The sequence below is a fragment of the Tamandua tetradactyla genome, chromosome X, assembly GCF_023851605.1.
Source record: "Tamandua tetradactyla isolate mTamTet1 chromosome X, mTamTet1.pri, whole genome shotgun sequence".
NCBI lineage: Eukaryota > Metazoa > Chordata > Mammalia > Pilosa > Myrmecophagidae > Tamandua > Tamandua tetradactyla.
In genome coordinates this window covers 46,542,623-46,560,949 of record NC_135353.1, presented here as the reverse complement: position 1 = coordinate 46,560,949, position 18,327 = coordinate 46,542,623, and the positions used below count along the sequence as shown (strand labels likewise).

Below are 18,327 nucleotides of genomic sequence, written 5' to 3'. Positions count from 1 at the left end.
TGTGTAGCCATCCGTGTCCTCATCTTGACTATAAGCTCCTTGGAGCAAGGACTCTGTCTTCCCCCGCTTCTGTAGTTCTAATGGCACTTAGGACAGTGCTGAACAACCAGCAGGCACTCAATGGAGCCTTGCTTGAACCCAGGACTACAAATACTCACAATGTGTCTGGCAGCAAAGACTCCGTCAACTATAGCACAACAAAAAGCAGCAATCACACCGAAGCTGATAAAGACGATAGAAGCCACCAGCTGTGGAGGAAACAGAACAAAAGCAGGAGTGGTTAGCCTTCCACTCCTGCTCCTTTGGAGACTAGGTGATCCCCAAGAGACTGTCAGCCAAAGTAGAACTTTGGCCTACCACCCCATGGGGAGGATCAGGAAGGATGAGTGGCAGGGAGGTGGGGCAAGACAGAGAAGGCATCAATGAAGCATTTTTTACATTTTCAGAGAAAGCTGAGAAACTCACTTTGTCAGCACCAAATGAAGAGGAGGCTGCTGCTAACCAGCAGACTGTCTGTGGGGGAATTCGGCTGTGTGGCTCTTCCACCCTCAGACTCAGAAAAGTGTTGGACCTTTGACATCATGTAGTACATTCCTCTATTTTATTTATGTGGAAACTGACACACAGAGAGGGGTAGTGGTGTGCCCAGGGTCACCCTCTAGTCTATGGAAAAATCTAGTGCCTGCTAAACCTGAATCCAGTATTCTTTCCAATGACTCACACTGCTACTTAATGGTTCAGGGGGTACTGATAAATATAGGAATGATTCTGAGACCCTGCACAACCTTATACGGCCGTTGGAATCATTGAAGAAAGAGGACATTAAACTTATTAAGACTTAAATGTCAAGGACATTTTACAATGGTTCAGTTCTCTGAAACTCATCAATTCTGTGTGCTACATATGGAAACTTATTTCAAGTAAGAAAAGTGTTTGCTTGAATAAAAATGCCGTATTCTCTGATCATGTTTAAGATAGAAATTTTCCTAATAAGTTGTCCTCCATACACAAAGGGGGTACTACAACTCAATGTAGGTGGGGGGTGTTTCCACCCATGTAGACCCTCAAAAAAAAGCAGGAATCAGCATTTTGCTTCCTTTAGATGTTTGAGGGAAAAGAAATGAAATTAAGATTCTCTCCAAGAAGAAGGAGGAAATCAAAGTCAAGTTACCATAAGATTTTTCTAACTCAACAGGCTAGGAGGATATGCTTATTATCTCTTTTGGGATTTGTTCAGAAATCTTTCCCATAAATCTCACTTCACAGCACTGCAGAGAATTGGTAAATAATGGATGAACAATTTCATGAAATTGGCATTATTAGCTATGCTATGATCAGCCCTACAATTAAAACGCCCCCATTATTTTGAATAATTTAAGCCCAAAGTGCAAACACAACTGGCGGGGGGAAGCCCAGGTGAAATGGAAGAAGAGCACTATTAGAATTCCCCTGAGGGTGATTCTCCACATTGCTGGAGGAGAACATACAGTTCGAGTTCTCGGTCCCAGGAGATATTACATTATCTGATTAAACTTATCAAAGTTGTATTGCCACAGAAATTTGTCTAGGGGAAGCCTACTCAGTCTACCATCTGACCACTCACCAGATACCTTGATTCACAAGCCTATTAAATTGCAAAATGCTTGCAACTCAGGCTGTACCTTCTTCCCTTGCCTCTAGGACACCTTCTCAGATTGAGCTGGAAAATGCAACAGCTTGCCCTTGTGAGGCCCCATTAGGACATGGAACTTTCTAAGAGCCACCTCCTGTTTTATGCTTATGCTTCTTTTCAACTTTACAACATACTTAGCTTTAAACTATGGGTAATGGAAATACTTCAGGTTGGCTTCATAGTTTTATTTTGTCTTCCGTGTGCCCTCAGTACATTTGTTTTTTAAATCAAAGCCTCCTAGAATATAATCTCCAAAAAGGCAGGAACCTCCTGTGAAAACTTCCCCCAAAGATTATGCATCAGAAAGTAAGATGTGAAGGTTACTAATAATCTAGGGCTGCAGCAATGTAAATCACAGAAGCGAAGGCATTCTAGGCAAGGACAATAGCTTGACCCTAGGGCTGAAACACTCCTTTGGGAGTGAGAAGGAAAGCAAAAGGCACGATCCATAATATTCTATCCCCATGGCTTAAGGAGACTGGTTAGGCCACTGAGAGAGCATCAGGCAAGATGAGAACAAATAATGTCCCACAGGGTCACTGAAAAACATTCCCTGGGGGCTTAGGCAAAAAGGCAAAGGAGTAGTTTGTCTTGTGGCCCAATTTGGACAACCCTAAGAAATATGTTACTTATTCATATAAATGTTGAGCTTTTTCAGATGAAGAACTTGATTCTATATCGATGAAAACTTACCATCTGTCGTTTGTTCTCAACAAGATTTGAGCCGATGATTCCAAGGAATGATCCAAAGCCGAGCTACAAAGCAACATGGCAAACATAGCATGTGGGAAACGGTCAGCCTGACCACACAAGCATTCCAACTCCTGGTGTAGAATAATGGAAAATAACTGAGGTACAAATGCTAAAGCTGCATGCATAAATACAGCACATACAGTAAAAGTATTTCCCCCCACCATTTGCCAGTTATTCCCTTTAGATATGAATCACGCCTAAAAAGAAATTCATGTGTCCGGAAACTAAAAGTAAAGGTCAACCATAGTTTTTCAGAGCCTGCTTATTTCAATTTCAATATCTATTACCTAGTATGTAACAGGTAAGAATAAGAGACATGTAATGTTGAAAAGCATGCACTATACTCTAACCTTTATTTTTTTTTAAAAAAAGCATCCTTCCACTCTGATGCATGGATTGCAAAATAAAGGTTTGCAATAGCACTTTTTGATGCATCTAGCACACTAACCAAACTCGGGAAGTATTTTAAAAATCAGTAAGCACCTTAACCCAGACTAAAACAAAGAAAAGGAAAAAATAAAGAATTTTTTGAAAGCCTATATTTGCGGTTGACCTTCTGCAATTTATGTTAGTACTTATTCACCTCTTCTTTCATCTCTGCTTCATTTATGGACAGAAAGCATTCATTAAAGGGTGAACAGAAATGGCAGTGCAAAACCCTGAAAAACAATTTCCATATCTAAGTGGCTGGGATGATGCCTTGATGTAGCAGATCCCACTTCCCTCTCAGCTCTGCCATAAGTGGACTGAATCTCCCAGTCTCAGCCGAAAATGATGACTAACTGATGGATAGTGAAGGACATGAAAATTGAAGAAGTAAAAAGTGGTGAGAATGGAACAATAAATCTTAACACAAATTCAATGATGTAGTTACATTTCTGCTTAGCCTCACTAACAGTCTGAGTTTCCATCTGCAGCCTTACCCTAGGCTCACAGGGGCACCTTTTTTTCAGTCCGAGGCCCTCAAGCCTGGTAAGGGGTGCCTTACAGCCAGGTTTGGAAATCTAATGGACCAGGCTGGGCAGAAGCTTGGTGGAGCAGTGCAGGGGGACTGACTGGTTATTGCAGAAGCCCAAGAATGAAAGACTAAGAAGGTAAGGAATGAATGTGAACTTCACAGGTCTCATTTTGCAGGGCTGCTCAGCCAGCATCCCCGCTTGGGAAGTAGAAGCTGAGGTGCATGAGGTGGAAAAGCAAGGAAGGACAGAATGTTCCCACACCATCCAAGACTCTACTAAGAATAATCTCATTGGACAGCTAAACTATGCCTGTCTCTCATCTGGTTTTATTGCAAATGTAATTAAGATCAGTTATCATTAAGTGTACTGATTAAAACCTGGTTATCAGAAAAGTCTGAGTTCCAGCTCCAACTCTTCCACTTATGGCTATGTGACCTTGAATAAACTGATTAACCTCTCTGAACCTCAGTTTCCTAAGTTGTAAAATGGAGACGATAGTGGCTACCTTATATATTTGTGAGGATTAAATGAGATGATATATTCAAAGAACTTTTCATAGTGACAACATAGTAAGCACTCAATAAATATCATCGTTCTAGTAATTATCATTACTATTTTTTAAAGACACTTCATTTTTGAGCAGCTCTAACCTGATTTCAGCTGAAAAACCCTATCATTATTTGCTCTGTTTCATGACAAGAAAGTTTTCCTGTTCTCTCGTCTCCCCCTCCATATGTTCCACAGCTGTTTTTTCTTTTTAGGAGGAATTCCATGAATAGTCTGTGCTTATGGCACTCTGTGCCACTTGTGGAAACAGAGAAATTCGGAGGCAGCTTCTTACATGGAAAATAAGACCTTTTATTGAACAGCTCATTGCTTCCACAAATATTCACTGAATATCTCTTGAACTCTAACAGCAGTTTTTGCCCTAAGACAGGAAGCAAAGGCACTCACTGTTCCTGACCCTCTCAAATAACTCTGTGATGGCAGTGACCAGAAAAAAAGGTGAGCTGCAGCCTTGTAGAACTGACTGGAAAGACAAGGCACTCCAGGCCTGGGAATCCCTAGCCAGCCAGTGACTTCATCCAGCTCCCTTCCATTCCATTCTATTCCTTTTAATTTTCTAACATCCACTGAACACCTCTATGTGCCAAGCATTGTAAAGCTCTAAGACAGAGATGAATAAGGGAAAAAAGTAGTCCCTGCCCTCTAGTAGCTCATAGCCTAGTGAGGGAGAAAACAGACTGTGGGTTAGGGACCATGTACAAAGTATAAGGTGATATAGGAACAGGGAATAATTCATTCAGGATTATATCCCTGGCTCTGCTTCTTATGGACTGTGTGATTTTGGACCAGTCCCTTAACTTCTCAGAGTTTTGGTTTCCTCATCTATAAAATGGGGATCATAATAATACCTACCACACAAGGTTGCTGTGAGGATAAAATGAGTTAAAGTATGTAGTGTGATTTGTACTTAGTATTTAGGCTGCTAAGTAAATGGTAGCTCTAAGGTTTCACAGAGGAGGAGACATTTTAACATGGGTTCAAAGAAAGGATAGAGTTCACCGGCAGGGAACTAATATCTATTGAGCCATAGTTGGAAGAATTCACTTACCTGAACGGCAGGCTGATAAACTCACCAGTGCCAATAATACTACTTTACATTTAATGGAATTTTAAGTAAAGAAGCATTTTTACCCCATTTTGATCACAGGAATGCTATGGAATTTGATGGTGCTGATATCATCCCCATTTGATAGATAGTAAAATAGAGGCCATGGAATTGTATGGACTTGTCTCCTCTTATGCAAAATTAATGGCAGGTCCAGGACTAGCCTCCAGGTCCCCTAACAGCCGGTGTTCCTTTGGCCATATCTTGTTGCATTTGTGGCCAGTGTTAGTGGAATAGTGCTCCTCAAGGAAAAAGGCCTCATTGTTAGCCACATGGAAGGAGTTCTTGGCAGGGATGGAATGAGAAATCTTGTTTGAGGAAGAGCTGTGGAGTTGAAAATAAAAAAGGAAAAACTAACATAATTTTTGTAAAATGGGAAACTGCTTCTAATCAGTCATTTGCTCTCCTGAGGCCTCAGAGAGTAAGCTCTGTGGTTACCCTTCAAAAGTAGCATGGAATCATGTAGTATTTGAAACTTTGGACCTCTATCTTCATCCCCTGTTACCTGAACAAGTACCCAGTTTGCTTTGTTGTTTTTTTTTTATTTTTTATTAATTAACGGAAAAAAGAAATTAACCCAACATTTAGAAATCATACCATTCTACATATGCAATCAGTAATTCTTAACATCATCACATAGATGCATGATCATCGTTTCTTAGTACATTTGCATCGGTTTAGAAGAACTAGCAACACAACCGAAAAAGATATAGAATGTTAATATAGAGAAAAAGTAAAAGTAATAATAGTAAGAACAAAACAAAACAAAACAAAACAAAAACCTATAGCTCGGATGCAGCTTCATTCAGTGTTTTAACATGATTACTTTACAGTTAGGTATTATTGTGCTGTCCATTTTTGAGTTTTTGTATCTAGTCCTGTTGCACAGTCTGTATCCCATCAGCTCCAATTACCCATTATCTTACCCTGTTTCTAACTCCTGCTGAACTCTGTTACCAATGACATATTCCAAGTTTATTCTCGAATGTCGATTCACATCATTGGGACCATACAGTATTTGTCTTTTAGTTTTTGGCTAGACTCACTCAGCATAATGTTCTCTAGGTCCATCCATGTTATTACATGCTTCATAAGTTTATCCTGCCTTAAAGCTGCATAATATTCCATCGTATGTATATACCACAGTTTGTTTAGCCACTCGTCTGTTGATGGACATTTTGCCTGTTTCCATCTCTTTGCAACAGTTTGCTTTGTTTTGACTGCTCCCCACTTGGTGAAGAAAAAGACAAATCATTAGAAATCAAAGTCAGATTCAAAGGCTCTTTTGGACTGGACCCAATCACCTACGCCTATTCCCACCCACTGCTCCAGACACCTAGGGCTGAGGTTCAAAAGGATTAGTAATTTATCTTTTCCAATATTTGTTGAATGATTAATGGTTCAACAAATATGAATGAGACATCTACTCTGTGCCAGACACTGTGCTAAGTCTTTGATTTGGAGACCAGGAGGTGGGGTAGGGTGTCATACCAAGACGAATGAGACCCAGCCTCAAGGAGCTTATACTATAATTAGGTAAACTGGTTCACAATCCTTTTTCATAATTCTGAAATCCACAAGCTCTGGAAGTGAAACATTTTTATTTTTTGTAACGAAATTGTTTGCAAAACCTCACCTTGATCTGATGTGAGGTTATTTTATTATCTTTATCCCACTCGGTAGAAAATTTGCATTTTATTGTACAAATATGAAGGTCCTTGATTATGGGGTGCAGCTCAAGATGATATATGGTTTATACAATGTATTATCTTTCTAAAAACAAACAAAAATGTCAGAATTCTGAAGTATCTCACCTAAGGGTTCAGATAAGGGATTGTGGATCTGTATAAACAAAGCTAAATGAGAATATAACCCAACAGATGCCACAAAGAAGCACCTGAGTATTTTCCAGGAACAGTAAGTAGTAGGGACTTCTGATAGGAGTTCAAAGATGGCAGGCACCTCTGTGGACCCCTGTAGTTGAGAACTGTCCTATTTGGGTCTTAAAGTTGGATAGTACAAAGCATTTGAGTAAACACAGAGTGAACAGGGAGAACATTTCAGGCAATGGGAAACAATGTGAGTAATAGTACCAAGGCAAAAAAACAAAACAAAACAACAACAACAAACACACCCAAGACATCTTTAGGGGATTGTAAATCGAGACAATTTTGGCAAAACAAACAGTAGTGGAGAGCTCATGGGAGACCAGACAGAAATCTGCAGTGAGCTCTGAATGGCATGCTAAGGAGGCAACAGGGAGCCAAGGAAAATTAGAACTATGTAGCATTATAAAAGTTATATGCAGCAAATCAAGATTGGAGTCTTGCCTTTGAAATGTACTTACTAAGACAAGAACATGGACTTGCAGTTTAGAGACATTTTCAACAAAAAGTGGGAAAAGCTAATTCTTAATAAACCACAAAATCCCACTCTGTAGAGCCCCTTTTATTTTCTGAGCATTCAAGTTAATCAAAACTTTTTTTCTGACTTCTCAGGAATCTTTAGGTGGAGTTGAACCCACATATGCCTACAGAAGGTTTCTGGGTACTTGATTTTTGAATGGTTCCAGGTGCTAATAATCTCCTAATAATTGCATGGTGGTTTGGATTTGATTTTTAATTAACTGGCTTCTAGGAAAGTGGGGCAGAAACTCCTGGTTTCTTTCCGGAAAGAAAACCCAGGCTGTTACAGGCCCCCAAAATTCAACAGCTGGGTAAAGGCTACAAGAATGAAAGGCTTTTCCCACTGATCAGGGGGTACAATGTCATTTTGTGGGTTGCTTGGAAAACAGATTTAGAGGTCTTGTTCTTCTGGATCTAAGGTAAGAGGAGATGTAGAGGGAAGCAGCAGCCTTTCCAAGCCTTTTTCAGTGTCATACAGCACTGAAGCTTTTCATTTTTAAGGTCTTTTAAGTGGAAAAGAACCAGAACTCGTCTGGAATGGAATATATCTTGAACACTGGGAATAGTAAAAATCTTCTTTGCCAGTTTTAATTTTTAAAACATTTACAGGCTTATATAGATTAACACATGTTTAAAATGTGTATATGTCACTTAGGATGACGATGTCACATCCCAAGTGGTGTCATATGACCTGGAGTTTTGTAAACTGAACTATTTTTAAATGCCCGAGATCTCAATATTAAATGAATTGTTTAAGTCCTTTTAAAACCTAATTTGTCTGTTTTGAAAAGCTTAAATTCTCATATATTGCTAACAGCCATTTAATCAGAATAAGAAAATAAAGCAGAGTTCCAAATAACCTGAAAAAATTTCACAGTTCTATATAATGGTTAATATATTCAAAGTAACCAATTTGGCTGGTTCAGAATCTTGAAATACCCTATTATGCTCACTCTGATTTTATTGCTAAGTATATTTTATTGTGTTTTAGTTCTCTACATGGTTGCTGAATTATACTCCCCTAGGGTCCCTATACAGATTCAGCATGTATTACTTTTTCATTCAAAGATTAGCTTGTGAAAAGAAAATTTAGATTCCTGGCTTCACCCAGACCCAGATCAAAATCTCTGTGCACAGGGCATAGAGATCTGCATTTTCCACAGGTTCAGCAGGTCACTTTTATGAACATCGAGGTGGGAAAACCACTGGCTTAGAGTTTATACAGTGATTCCCTAACAACCAAACTATTCAATTAGTGAAAGTACCCCATTCCCAGACAAATGTGGATTCCCAGGCGTTTACTGTTTCAGATGGATGAATCGTAATTGTATTTGTTACAGCATGACCTGACCTATAATCTCACATGGATTTTTCTGCTTTTCGATCTGCGTTCTTTCCTCTTCACTTTCTATAATTAAAACTCATTTTAAAGAAACAAGCTACAAGAACTATAAGCAGATTTTCAAAGGTTAAACCATGGGGCATACTGTCTGTTAGGAATGGTTCTCCTATTAACATTTCTACATTAGCTTTTAGTGAAACACACACACACACACACACACACACACACACACACACACGCGCGCGCGCCCTCACATCTTCAACTTGGAGTGCAAGCTGAACATCAGTCATGCACCGGCCTTCCTTTGTTAATGTATTCTAACCTAGCCACCCACGGTCAGATATTCTACAGAGAAGGCTCATAGCTATGGTTTATGAATAGGAGTTCCCACTCTTAAAAGACATGGAAAATACCTTCCCCTCACCCACGGAGCTTGGCATTAGCATTTGCTCATCAGTCAGAAGTGTTTTACTAAATGCAGCTATCTGAAACGCAGAGACCCTATAAATTACTTTTCCACGCCACCAAAATGCAATCTTACTCCCACCCCCTTTCCTCCCTCTCTTATTTGTGTTTAAAAATAAAACCCAATTCTGCTGAGAACTGGTTTTCTTGTCTCACCACAGGAAGTGGACCGGGTAAATTCTCAAATCACATGTTTAACAGAGAGCACCAAATGGTGCCTGTGGGACAACTGCCGTCAGTTGGGGGTAGCCCTGCCGGCTCAAGGGCAGCGAAGAAACTTCCCCCCAGCAGCCTTCAGCCTGTGAGAGGCGCAGCCCCCTTCCCTACCCCACCCCCTCCAGCTTTGCTAGGACTATTGAGGAGGCTGACAGTGGAATTGGTGACCTAGGCAACAGGCGCCAGGCTTGGTCACTCACAGCGCTGACTTGTCAAAGGCTCCATCTTTAATCCCTCCCCCTCTCCCTTTGCTTCTCTCTCCAACCCCCATCTCTCTCAAAAATAAATAAATAAATAAATAAATAAATAAACGGAAAACAACAATAAATGCATCTGACCTCTTTTCCAGCCTAACAAATATAAAATATAAACCATCCTAAAGTTCCTGCTTTCTAGCAATTACAATTGGGGTGCTGTTTAATTGATTTTAAAATATGATAAAATCTCTAGATTTAGGTTTTTGGGTTCAACAGCAGTGTGTAGACCCAAATGGGGTTATTATATTTAAAGAGCTCAGTGGTCTCTAAAGTGAATTTTGAGCACCCTGGGAGTGGGTAAAACTATCGATGGCATGTGGGAAGAATCTATGAGAACTCCTATTTTAAAATGTATTGTTCATCTAAAAAATAAGAAAGAAATTAAGTTTTATTAATATTCAGTAAACAGACTGTCACTACTGCCCTCCAATATCAGATGACCAGGCGTGCTATCCTGTGGGAGGAAGGCAAGTTTCAAGCAGCAAAGCGTTAATTGGTGGTACCTTTTATGTGTGCCCAGATTGTACTATCTAGTTTCAACTAAACTAGTCCAAACAAAATGGACAGGTGGTTTGGAAAGATTCTGGAGGGGAAACCACAAATTGAAGATGAGCCAAATAACGTAAGCTACCAGCGAGCAATAAGAAAATGACCGTTGACACATCTACTTGTCGTAGGGTGAGCTTTTTGTCAATTACATTGTGAGATCCAGATAAAATACAATGATGCCAATGATTATTTAATCATATCTGATAGAAAGTCAGCCCCAAATGTTCAAAATATCTAGTGAGTTATTTGGAATAAGGATTTATAGCCCTTGTCTTTAAGATGAACTTTACACTAAGTATGTGTCATTCATTGAAATTTCAGTTAATGTTAGTAAGAAGATATTAAAAACAGTTTTATACTTTTTGTCTAATCTTTGAATTTCCATTTTTGTATAAGTTCTGTAAACATGTACATAATTTTTTAATGAATAAATGTATCTATTTTAGGAATATGTCTACCCCGTATTTTTCCTAATAGGAGTGCAAGACCATTGTGGAGATCAGTGCTGTTGGTCACACAATGTCGAGACGGCAAGTGTCCTCAGATTTCAAACAAGATCATGTGACCTCTATTATACAGGGAAAGCAGATGCCCAGAAGGGAAAGGACCTTAGCCTCAGGTTAACACTGCCACTTAGACTAGAAAACCAAGATCTGCAAGGGTGAGATGAATTGCTCTGGATCACACTGCTGGTTAGGGATGGAGCTGGGATTCTTCTTATTCTCAGCCCAGCGCTCTTCTTAATGGGCCCAGACTTGCCTCTCTCCGTAAATACAGAGAGATATAAAGGAAAACTGAGCAAATGCTAGGGACTCAAATAGAATTGAAAACCATCACAATGGAACCCGAATTTCTGTGACCAGCAAGCGACTGAGACCTACCTAGGCCTTCTATACTTACAATAACTCCTGGGTAATAACCTCCAACAGTCACATTCTGAGTCCTGGTGGTTGCGGCAAGGCCCACCGTGAGGATTAACACGGACACAATAAGCAAAGTCACCGTAACATAGATGGAGTTTCGTTTCCTTCGATTGAAGGCTCCTGAAAGCACACAGAGAAACTGAAATTGCTCATTTCAGTAAGAGATGGGAGTGACTTAAAGAGAAATCAAGAACATGCCAGGAAAATTTTCCTTTTCCTACTCCAACTGGTAACTGGGGTTACCTCTGGGGAAGGGATGAAGCTTTAGTGCTTTTACAGCCATCAGGTGCCACTTTTATAATAAAAATGATATTTCCATTTCAAAACTAAACAACAGAAAAGATTCCACAGTTACATCAAAACAAAACAAATTAGCATTCTATAAAAGATGTGTCATACCCACTTAGTAGAAATTTTTTAAGCCAAATTATAAGGCATGTGATAAATGGGAAGTGTGTGAGGGTATTAAATGAAAACATTTTAAAGTCAATACACAACTAAGAACTTTTCCCCCCCATATGCTAGAAGATGGGAAATTCCATTTTCACTGTAAATATCAGAACCAAGCCAGGTACTGGGATTTTTTTTTTCATTTATTTCTGACATTTGCCACCTCATGCATAAATTTTAAAATGGTGTGTTGACAAGATTTGTCACATAACAAATGTGTGTAGTAAAGTAAGTGTTTGGAAGCCATTAGTCCCAAAATTATATATGGGGGGAGGTAGATGGGGAGGATTATAACTTGAATACATTTAGTCTTATGAGAGGATGACGTAAATATAAATGTGAGAAATCTGTTCTCCTACTCAGTGCTTATCGGACATCGTTGTACAAACCAATATTTTTTTCTGAAAACAGACTTATTAAGTCAGATAGAAAAACAGTATTTAGGCTAGTTTTTCTGTTTAACTTTTTTAAAGGAACCGAGTACTGCTCCACACTCTGCATGCATTTCTCTAGCATGGGGGGGGGTGTTGGGGGTCTCTCAACAGAAAATACCAGGGGAGAGTTACCGCCTAGAAGTTCTCATAATAATAAGCAAGGAATGCTATGAAAGTCCAGGTTCTCAAATGGGAGCATGGAGGGGTAAGGAGAGACTTACGATGAGTTCACACACCCAGGTGGCTTGGTTGTCATTTGTGCCTAAAGAGGCCACCTGGGTCTGTTCATAAGACCCCGTCATTCTGTGAGGCCTCACTGCAGCCTCAGGAAGCAGCTGCGGAGAGAAGCCGCCCAGACTGCACCACAGGGAGGGAGGGAAGAGGGGATGAGGGAAGGGGGGGGAGGGAGTTGAGACAGCCAGGCCAGACCCAGGAGGCCTGGTGGTGATGGGAGGGAGGGGCTTTGGCTGGCCTTATGCCCCCCCCACACACACTTGTTTCACCTATGCTTGTATGGGAGAAAAGCCTCAGAGTGCCACCGTGGGTCAGCCCCACCGTCCATCTTGTCTTCCCCAGTGCGGTCCCTGCTGAGGACTCCAAGGGAGATGGGAGGGGCTGGCGGTCTCCCCTGACGTCAGCCTCGAAAGTGAGGTAAGTGATTCATCAGGGCCATTTCTAATACTGTACTATTCTAAGACAATTTTACATTGAAATGTGTAAGTGGCTTGAGCGTTTATGGGCACCCACATACTAAAGCACCACATCTCACCCCGGGAGGAAAATAAGGGGTGTGGTGGGAAATGAAGGCTCCTCTCCAGTGGGGGCCTGCAGCCCGGCCTCCACGGGGACAAATATTAAGGACCACTGGAGACACCTGTTGTATCAGGGCCCTTTGTATGAAAGGGCTATTAGGGATGCAAATGTTGGGCTTATTGGTGATATACAAAATGAGCAAATGTGGAGATCCTGGCTGTCTGGTACACAAAGAGGAATAGAAGAGGGGTGGGGATAGGGTTTATTCTGTTCACCTTGATGTTAGTTATCTTTACTTTTGATTTCAAGGGGCCTTAAGTGAGTCTTGAAACTAGGATCTCCGAGTCCATTTGATGATAGGCACTTCTCAGTGAATAGGCAAGTTAGTCTCACAGAGGGGCTCTAACATAAACCTACCAACAACCCCTCCCACCCTAGTCATCCTTTCTCCTTTGTCACCCACACCATCTCATGATCCCTGCCCCCCTCCCCTACTCCAAGTTGGCAAAAAAGAGTGAAGAAACCAAGATGCACCAAGGGTATCACTGAGACAAACGAAAGTGTCTCAACACCTTACATCTCAGAAACTAAATTGGGGGAGGGTGTGTGTGCATGCTCTTTCCAAATTTTTGCATCACACTCCTGCCCTCCCCTACAACCAGCCTTTGATCCTACTTACAACTCCTAGGTGTCCTTTGCAAATATCACTCCAACTCTTAAAAGCACAGGAGCCAGGTCAGAAAAGTGACTCAGCAAACCACATAGTGTCATTTGAAAATCCCCCCCCACTCCCGCTTTAGAATCTGAATTCAAAATTCAGTTAGTTGAGAAATCTAGGCAAAGATCTTACTGCCCCCTCAACAGGGGCCTTGCCTCCAGACAGGAATTGCATTGGATACAGTTTCTAAGAAAACTCCCTAATCCCTAGGTTAAATATCAATTCTGTCTGCTCACCCCCCAAAACCACCCCTTATATTGCACCATAAGGACCACAATAGTGTAAAGTGAAATTATTTTTAGCAGCACTTGAGGAATTAGCCGTTTTAAAGAACCCCGGGTTGCATCTTTTTAAAAAGTGAAGCATAACCCCTCAATTTATCTTTAATGTCAGTGTGATTTAATAAAATTCACATCTACTTAGAGCAAGACCCCATTTTCTTAAGCTAGGATTCTAAGAGGCAGCTTGCAATGCTAGAGTTCATTGTTGCTTAGGCCATTTTCCATGTGGTTGTTTTATTTTAGAAGGGAGAAGGGGAGCCCTGTTCTTAATAGGGTATACTTTGGGGCTTGTCTTAGATGTTCCTGTGAACATAGGACCATCTCATTCCAATTTTTTCTTTGTAAATCAACACATCAAAAAAACTCAGACACTATGAGGTACTTAAAGCAGCAGGTACTTGAAAACAGTGCCTAGCACAGTGTTAGATACCTCGTAAGCAGTAAATACTTGTTGAATGAACAAGAGGCAACATCTCAGAATTGCTTCCCTTCTAATAAAAAAGTCGTGGTATATGAATAAAATATGGACTATGCTCATAGAATTGATTTTTTGCACTAGGTTACACCTGAGCGTTCCCCAGAACTGTGAAAACCTTTTGGTTAACTAGTGTCTCAACTCCATTATTTACTTGGTGCCCAATATATTTCTTTTAAACAACAATCCTTGCAACCAACATCAGTGGGAGAATCTGAAATCCCGTCATTGGCATTGCCTGCACCCCCACCCCCCCAAGCAGTCTCCCTGCAGAAGCCCTGCAGCCCTCCCTTTCTGCAGTGCCCCACCCCCACCCCAGATTCGTGACTACCAGGATGTTCAGCTCTAGAAGGGCCCAATTATTTGCTGTCACCACCCTTCCATATACAACCAGCTTCTCCCTCCCTCTTCAAGAGTTCCCCCCTGGGCCAGAGCCCTCACCTGCACTGCAGACTTCATTTCTGAGTCCCTCCCTTCCTTTGGAATCTACTTCAAACTCACCTCCACCGGGAAGTTTTTCTTGATCAAGCTCACTCTAGTCTTTTACTATTCTATGTCCCCTGAAATCCTAGGTAACTTAATCAATATATCAATTGTAACTGCTGCAATTACGATTGTAATTGTAATTGTAGGTCTGTTCCACGACCCATATGATGGTCTAGCTGTCCAGGATCTGAACGGAACCAAGGTTGCCAGAAGGTAGGATGATTGTTTCTGCTCACTTGTGCTTTCCCTTGTACATGTTTTTGATTACCCTCTCCCGAAAGAGAAGGTTGGGTATGTAATCTCTATTGGGGTACAGCAAAGATAGGTGTCCCTTACACTATGTCGTTGATTATTGCCTAGTTCTTGGGGCTGATCTTTTGAACCAATTAAATTAGCTTACCTGAGTCTGCTTTGCTATACACGGAGGGTTCCAGGAAGTCACAATCTTGAGCATCCTTGGAAACAGGTGGCTGCCCACACAGTGTGCTGAGAGTTAGCTTCAAGACCCTCCCAATCTCCCAAACATTTCTGCAGAAGAGCTGACAGCCCCCCCCTCCCCCACTCCTTTGGTCTATTCTTTGAATGGAGGCAGCCAAGTCCTTGGGTGGATTATAATTGTGTTGTGGAGAGGGAAGGAGCGGCCCGCCGCAGTTGAGGTGCCTCAGCGCCTGGGGGCAGTGTTGCCAAAAGAGAAGAGGGGGTTACTGGAAAGGGATGGAGGGGCGATGGGGTCAAATTACCTTCTTCGTAATTGCCAAGCACCTATTGGGCTCAGAGGCTTGGACTCTCCCTTCATTCCCAGGCAGCCAGTAAGTATCAAGTGCAGACACCTTGGTGCAGTGTATGCCCGTGTGTTTTGAATTTTATTGTTTTGGCTGCAGCTGTTTCTTGCCTATAGAGGGAATCCCCTCAGAAAAACTGAACTTGGAGGTGGAAACTCACCCACTCTCACACATCCCACACCCCCATGCAAGGGAAGGTGGTGTTGCCAGAGCTAAGTGGGAGTAGCTCCTAAGTAGCCCAGAGGCTGATTCAGGCCTGGGCTGGGCGGAAACAGCGCTGGGAAACTCCAGGGAGGCTCCCCTGTCGGAACTTGAAACCCAGGGTTACCGCTTTACTCAGAAATTTGCTAGAGCCCTGGGTTTGCGGACCTCAAAACCCGAGCGGGTGGCGCGGGCTCTGTGTTTGTGTGGGGTCTGTGATTCCTTTCCCGCAGTGTTGAGAATGGCTTGGATGAAGCCCACCCAGTTTGTTCGTTGCGCAGACCTTTCGGGAAACGCAAGGTGGGCTGAAGGCCCCTTGGAGCCTAAGAAAGAATTCTCATTTTGTCCCTCAACCCACCGCACGGTTTGCCAAGTAGCAACTTTTAAAGCCCTGGGCCAATAACCTGTCCGCTGCCTTGCAGCGGGGAGGCTTTGCAGGTGGTTGTGGTCCGCAGCGGGCTAGGCGCTGCGGAACCTTCACCCTCTCGCACCCAGCTCACCCTAGCGCCACAGCTCGTCTTCGAGAAGGGCTGCGTTGGCGCCACAGCTGGCCAAGGTGAGGAGTGCAGCCTGTGGTTGTGTATGTGTGGTAGGGGTAAGAGGGATTCTGTTTCTGCTGGGCTTGAACTCATTCGTACCACGAGTCCTTGAACTCATTTGTACCACGTTGCGAATTATTACGTCCTTAAAAATAAAAAAAGAGCAAATTCATATGCAGAATATGCAGAACTCTAGAAAATACGACTCTTTCCGCCATCCAGGAGATAATGCTTTTTGGGGCCTCCCGTGAAGGAATTATTTTAGGACTGAGTCTTTTGCAGGGAACAGGGAGTCACATGGAGGGTTCAACCCTTGCCCCACCCCCGCCCCCGCCCCTCCAAATGTTCCCGCAAATTCGTCGGAGTGCATCTGAGCAGACAGGATGGGAGGAATTCAGGACGGAGGTATTTCGCAGAATGCAAAATTTGGGAAAGAGAGAATTCGATTTGATTAAAGTGTATCCGAGTCCAATTATATGATTAGCTGGAATCACTGTTTGACAATCCCCTCCCGCTCTCCCGGGCTCCAAATTAATTTCTCCACCCGGTGAAATCATAGGGCTTGGGAAGGTGCCTAACAGCTGAGGGGGCTGGGTTTGTTTTTGTTTGTAACTACCAAAAAGCAGCTTCGGGGGTAACCAAGTTGATGCCCGGAGGTAGCTGTCCCCCGGTTTTGATGAGGAAAGGTGTCAAGCCAAATCAGGCTAATGGATTTCCTCCTCCCCCTTCATTCCACCCAGAAAAGAAAAGCGCGACTTCAGAAGATGCGCGGGCTCGCTCTCGCTCTCTTTCTTGCGCTTTTACTCGTCCCCCCACCCCCTTCCCCCCCACACACACTCACGCACATTCCGTGTATTTGGAACCGACCAGGAATCAAAATCAAGGAATGTTGATCCTGCTGCTGTAGACGGCAGGGCAGGGCAGTCTTGAGTGATTCCACAGGAATTCCCCTCCCGGGAGACCCCCTCCCTTCACCCACGTTCCCCGCCCGGTCCCCCAGGGTTGCGCAACCCCCCCCCCCCATCGGCGAGGTGCTCAGTAACACCCACCCCCCTCCCTGCCACCATCATTGCAGCTCTGAATTTTAGGGCAGCTTCTAGAGAGTTGGGGGGGGGAGGGGGGAGGACCCTGCCTCTTCTAATTATTGTTAGTCCTCAGCTTTTAGAAGTGACGAGGACTTTTCAAAGAGGGAGCGTCGGCTGGAAAGCGAAGGCGCGGGTTGCAGGGAAGTGTTTTGATCACCAGACAGCTGGGATTTACTGCTGGCTCCAAGTCTAGAGACACACGCACACAAACACGCGCACACCCGCACTCCAGGGCAGGGATACTCCGACGCAAGCTTGGCGCTCAGATCTCAGCGCACCGCCCCCGCCGGGCCGCTCCTCTGGGGCTCTGGTTCACTACCCAGCTACTAGGGTGCACGGACCCCCGTAACCCGGTTTCCCGCTCCCTGGGTCTCCAGAGTGCTCGGAGACCAGAGAGCAGCGCACTCACCCCTTGCTGCCGCCGCCCCAAGAAAGGGCGGCTAGACTTACCCATGGAATCGGGCAGTGACATGTCGCTGGACCGCTGCTGAGTCAGGGACTGGTGCATGGTGAAAGCTGTCCGGTTGCCCTGGCCCGCCAAGCTGCTTCTGGCGCCCCGGGCTCAGGGCGTCCCGCAGAGCATCCCTACTCCAGGGCTGCCTTTCCCGGTCCCTCCTAGAGCTGAGCGAGACTGCCTCTGGTAGCGCGCTGCAGCCCAAGTGCCGCCTCCCCCTCCCTTCCCGTCTTCTACCTCCCTCCTTATCTGCCTGTCTCTGCTCCTGGAGGCAGCAGCATTGGCGGTCCGTGCAGCGACGTGCGCTTGCGCAGGACCCCCCCTTCCCCCTCGGCCCCCCCATCCTAGTTATCCACCTCCCAGCCTCCCAAGCCAGACAGGGAGCTGTTCTAGCCCCTTGGGACAAGGGCTGCGCATAGAAAGAGGAGACTTCAGCCCGGGGTAACCGGCCTGCTT

The 18,327-nt window shown here is 43.5% G+C and overlaps 1 protein-coding gene across 2 annotated transcripts in view; it reads right to left on the bottom strand.

The window, feature by feature from the left end:
* TMEM255A (transmembrane protein 255A) overlaps nucleotides 1-18,056 on the bottom strand; it is a 50,496-nt gene extending 32,440 nt beyond the window's left edge. For both annotated transcript variants that reach the window (XM_077145643.1, XM_077145642.1), the window contains exons 1-4: nucleotides 17,868-18,056; nucleotides 11,191-11,333; nucleotides 2,366-2,428; nucleotides 159-248 (exon numbers count right to left, since the gene is read on the bottom strand). In XM_077145643.1, coding sequence (XP_077001758.1) covers nucleotides 159-248; nucleotides 2,366-2,428; nucleotides 11,191-11,333; nucleotides 17,868-17,925 — 354 coding nt within the window. In that variant the 5' untranslated portion in view covers nucleotides 17,926-18,056. The remainder of the gene's footprint in view (nucleotides 1-158; nucleotides 249-2,365; nucleotides 2,429-11,190; nucleotides 11,334-17,867) is intronic.
* Nucleotides 18,057-18,327: the final 271 nt, after the last annotated feature.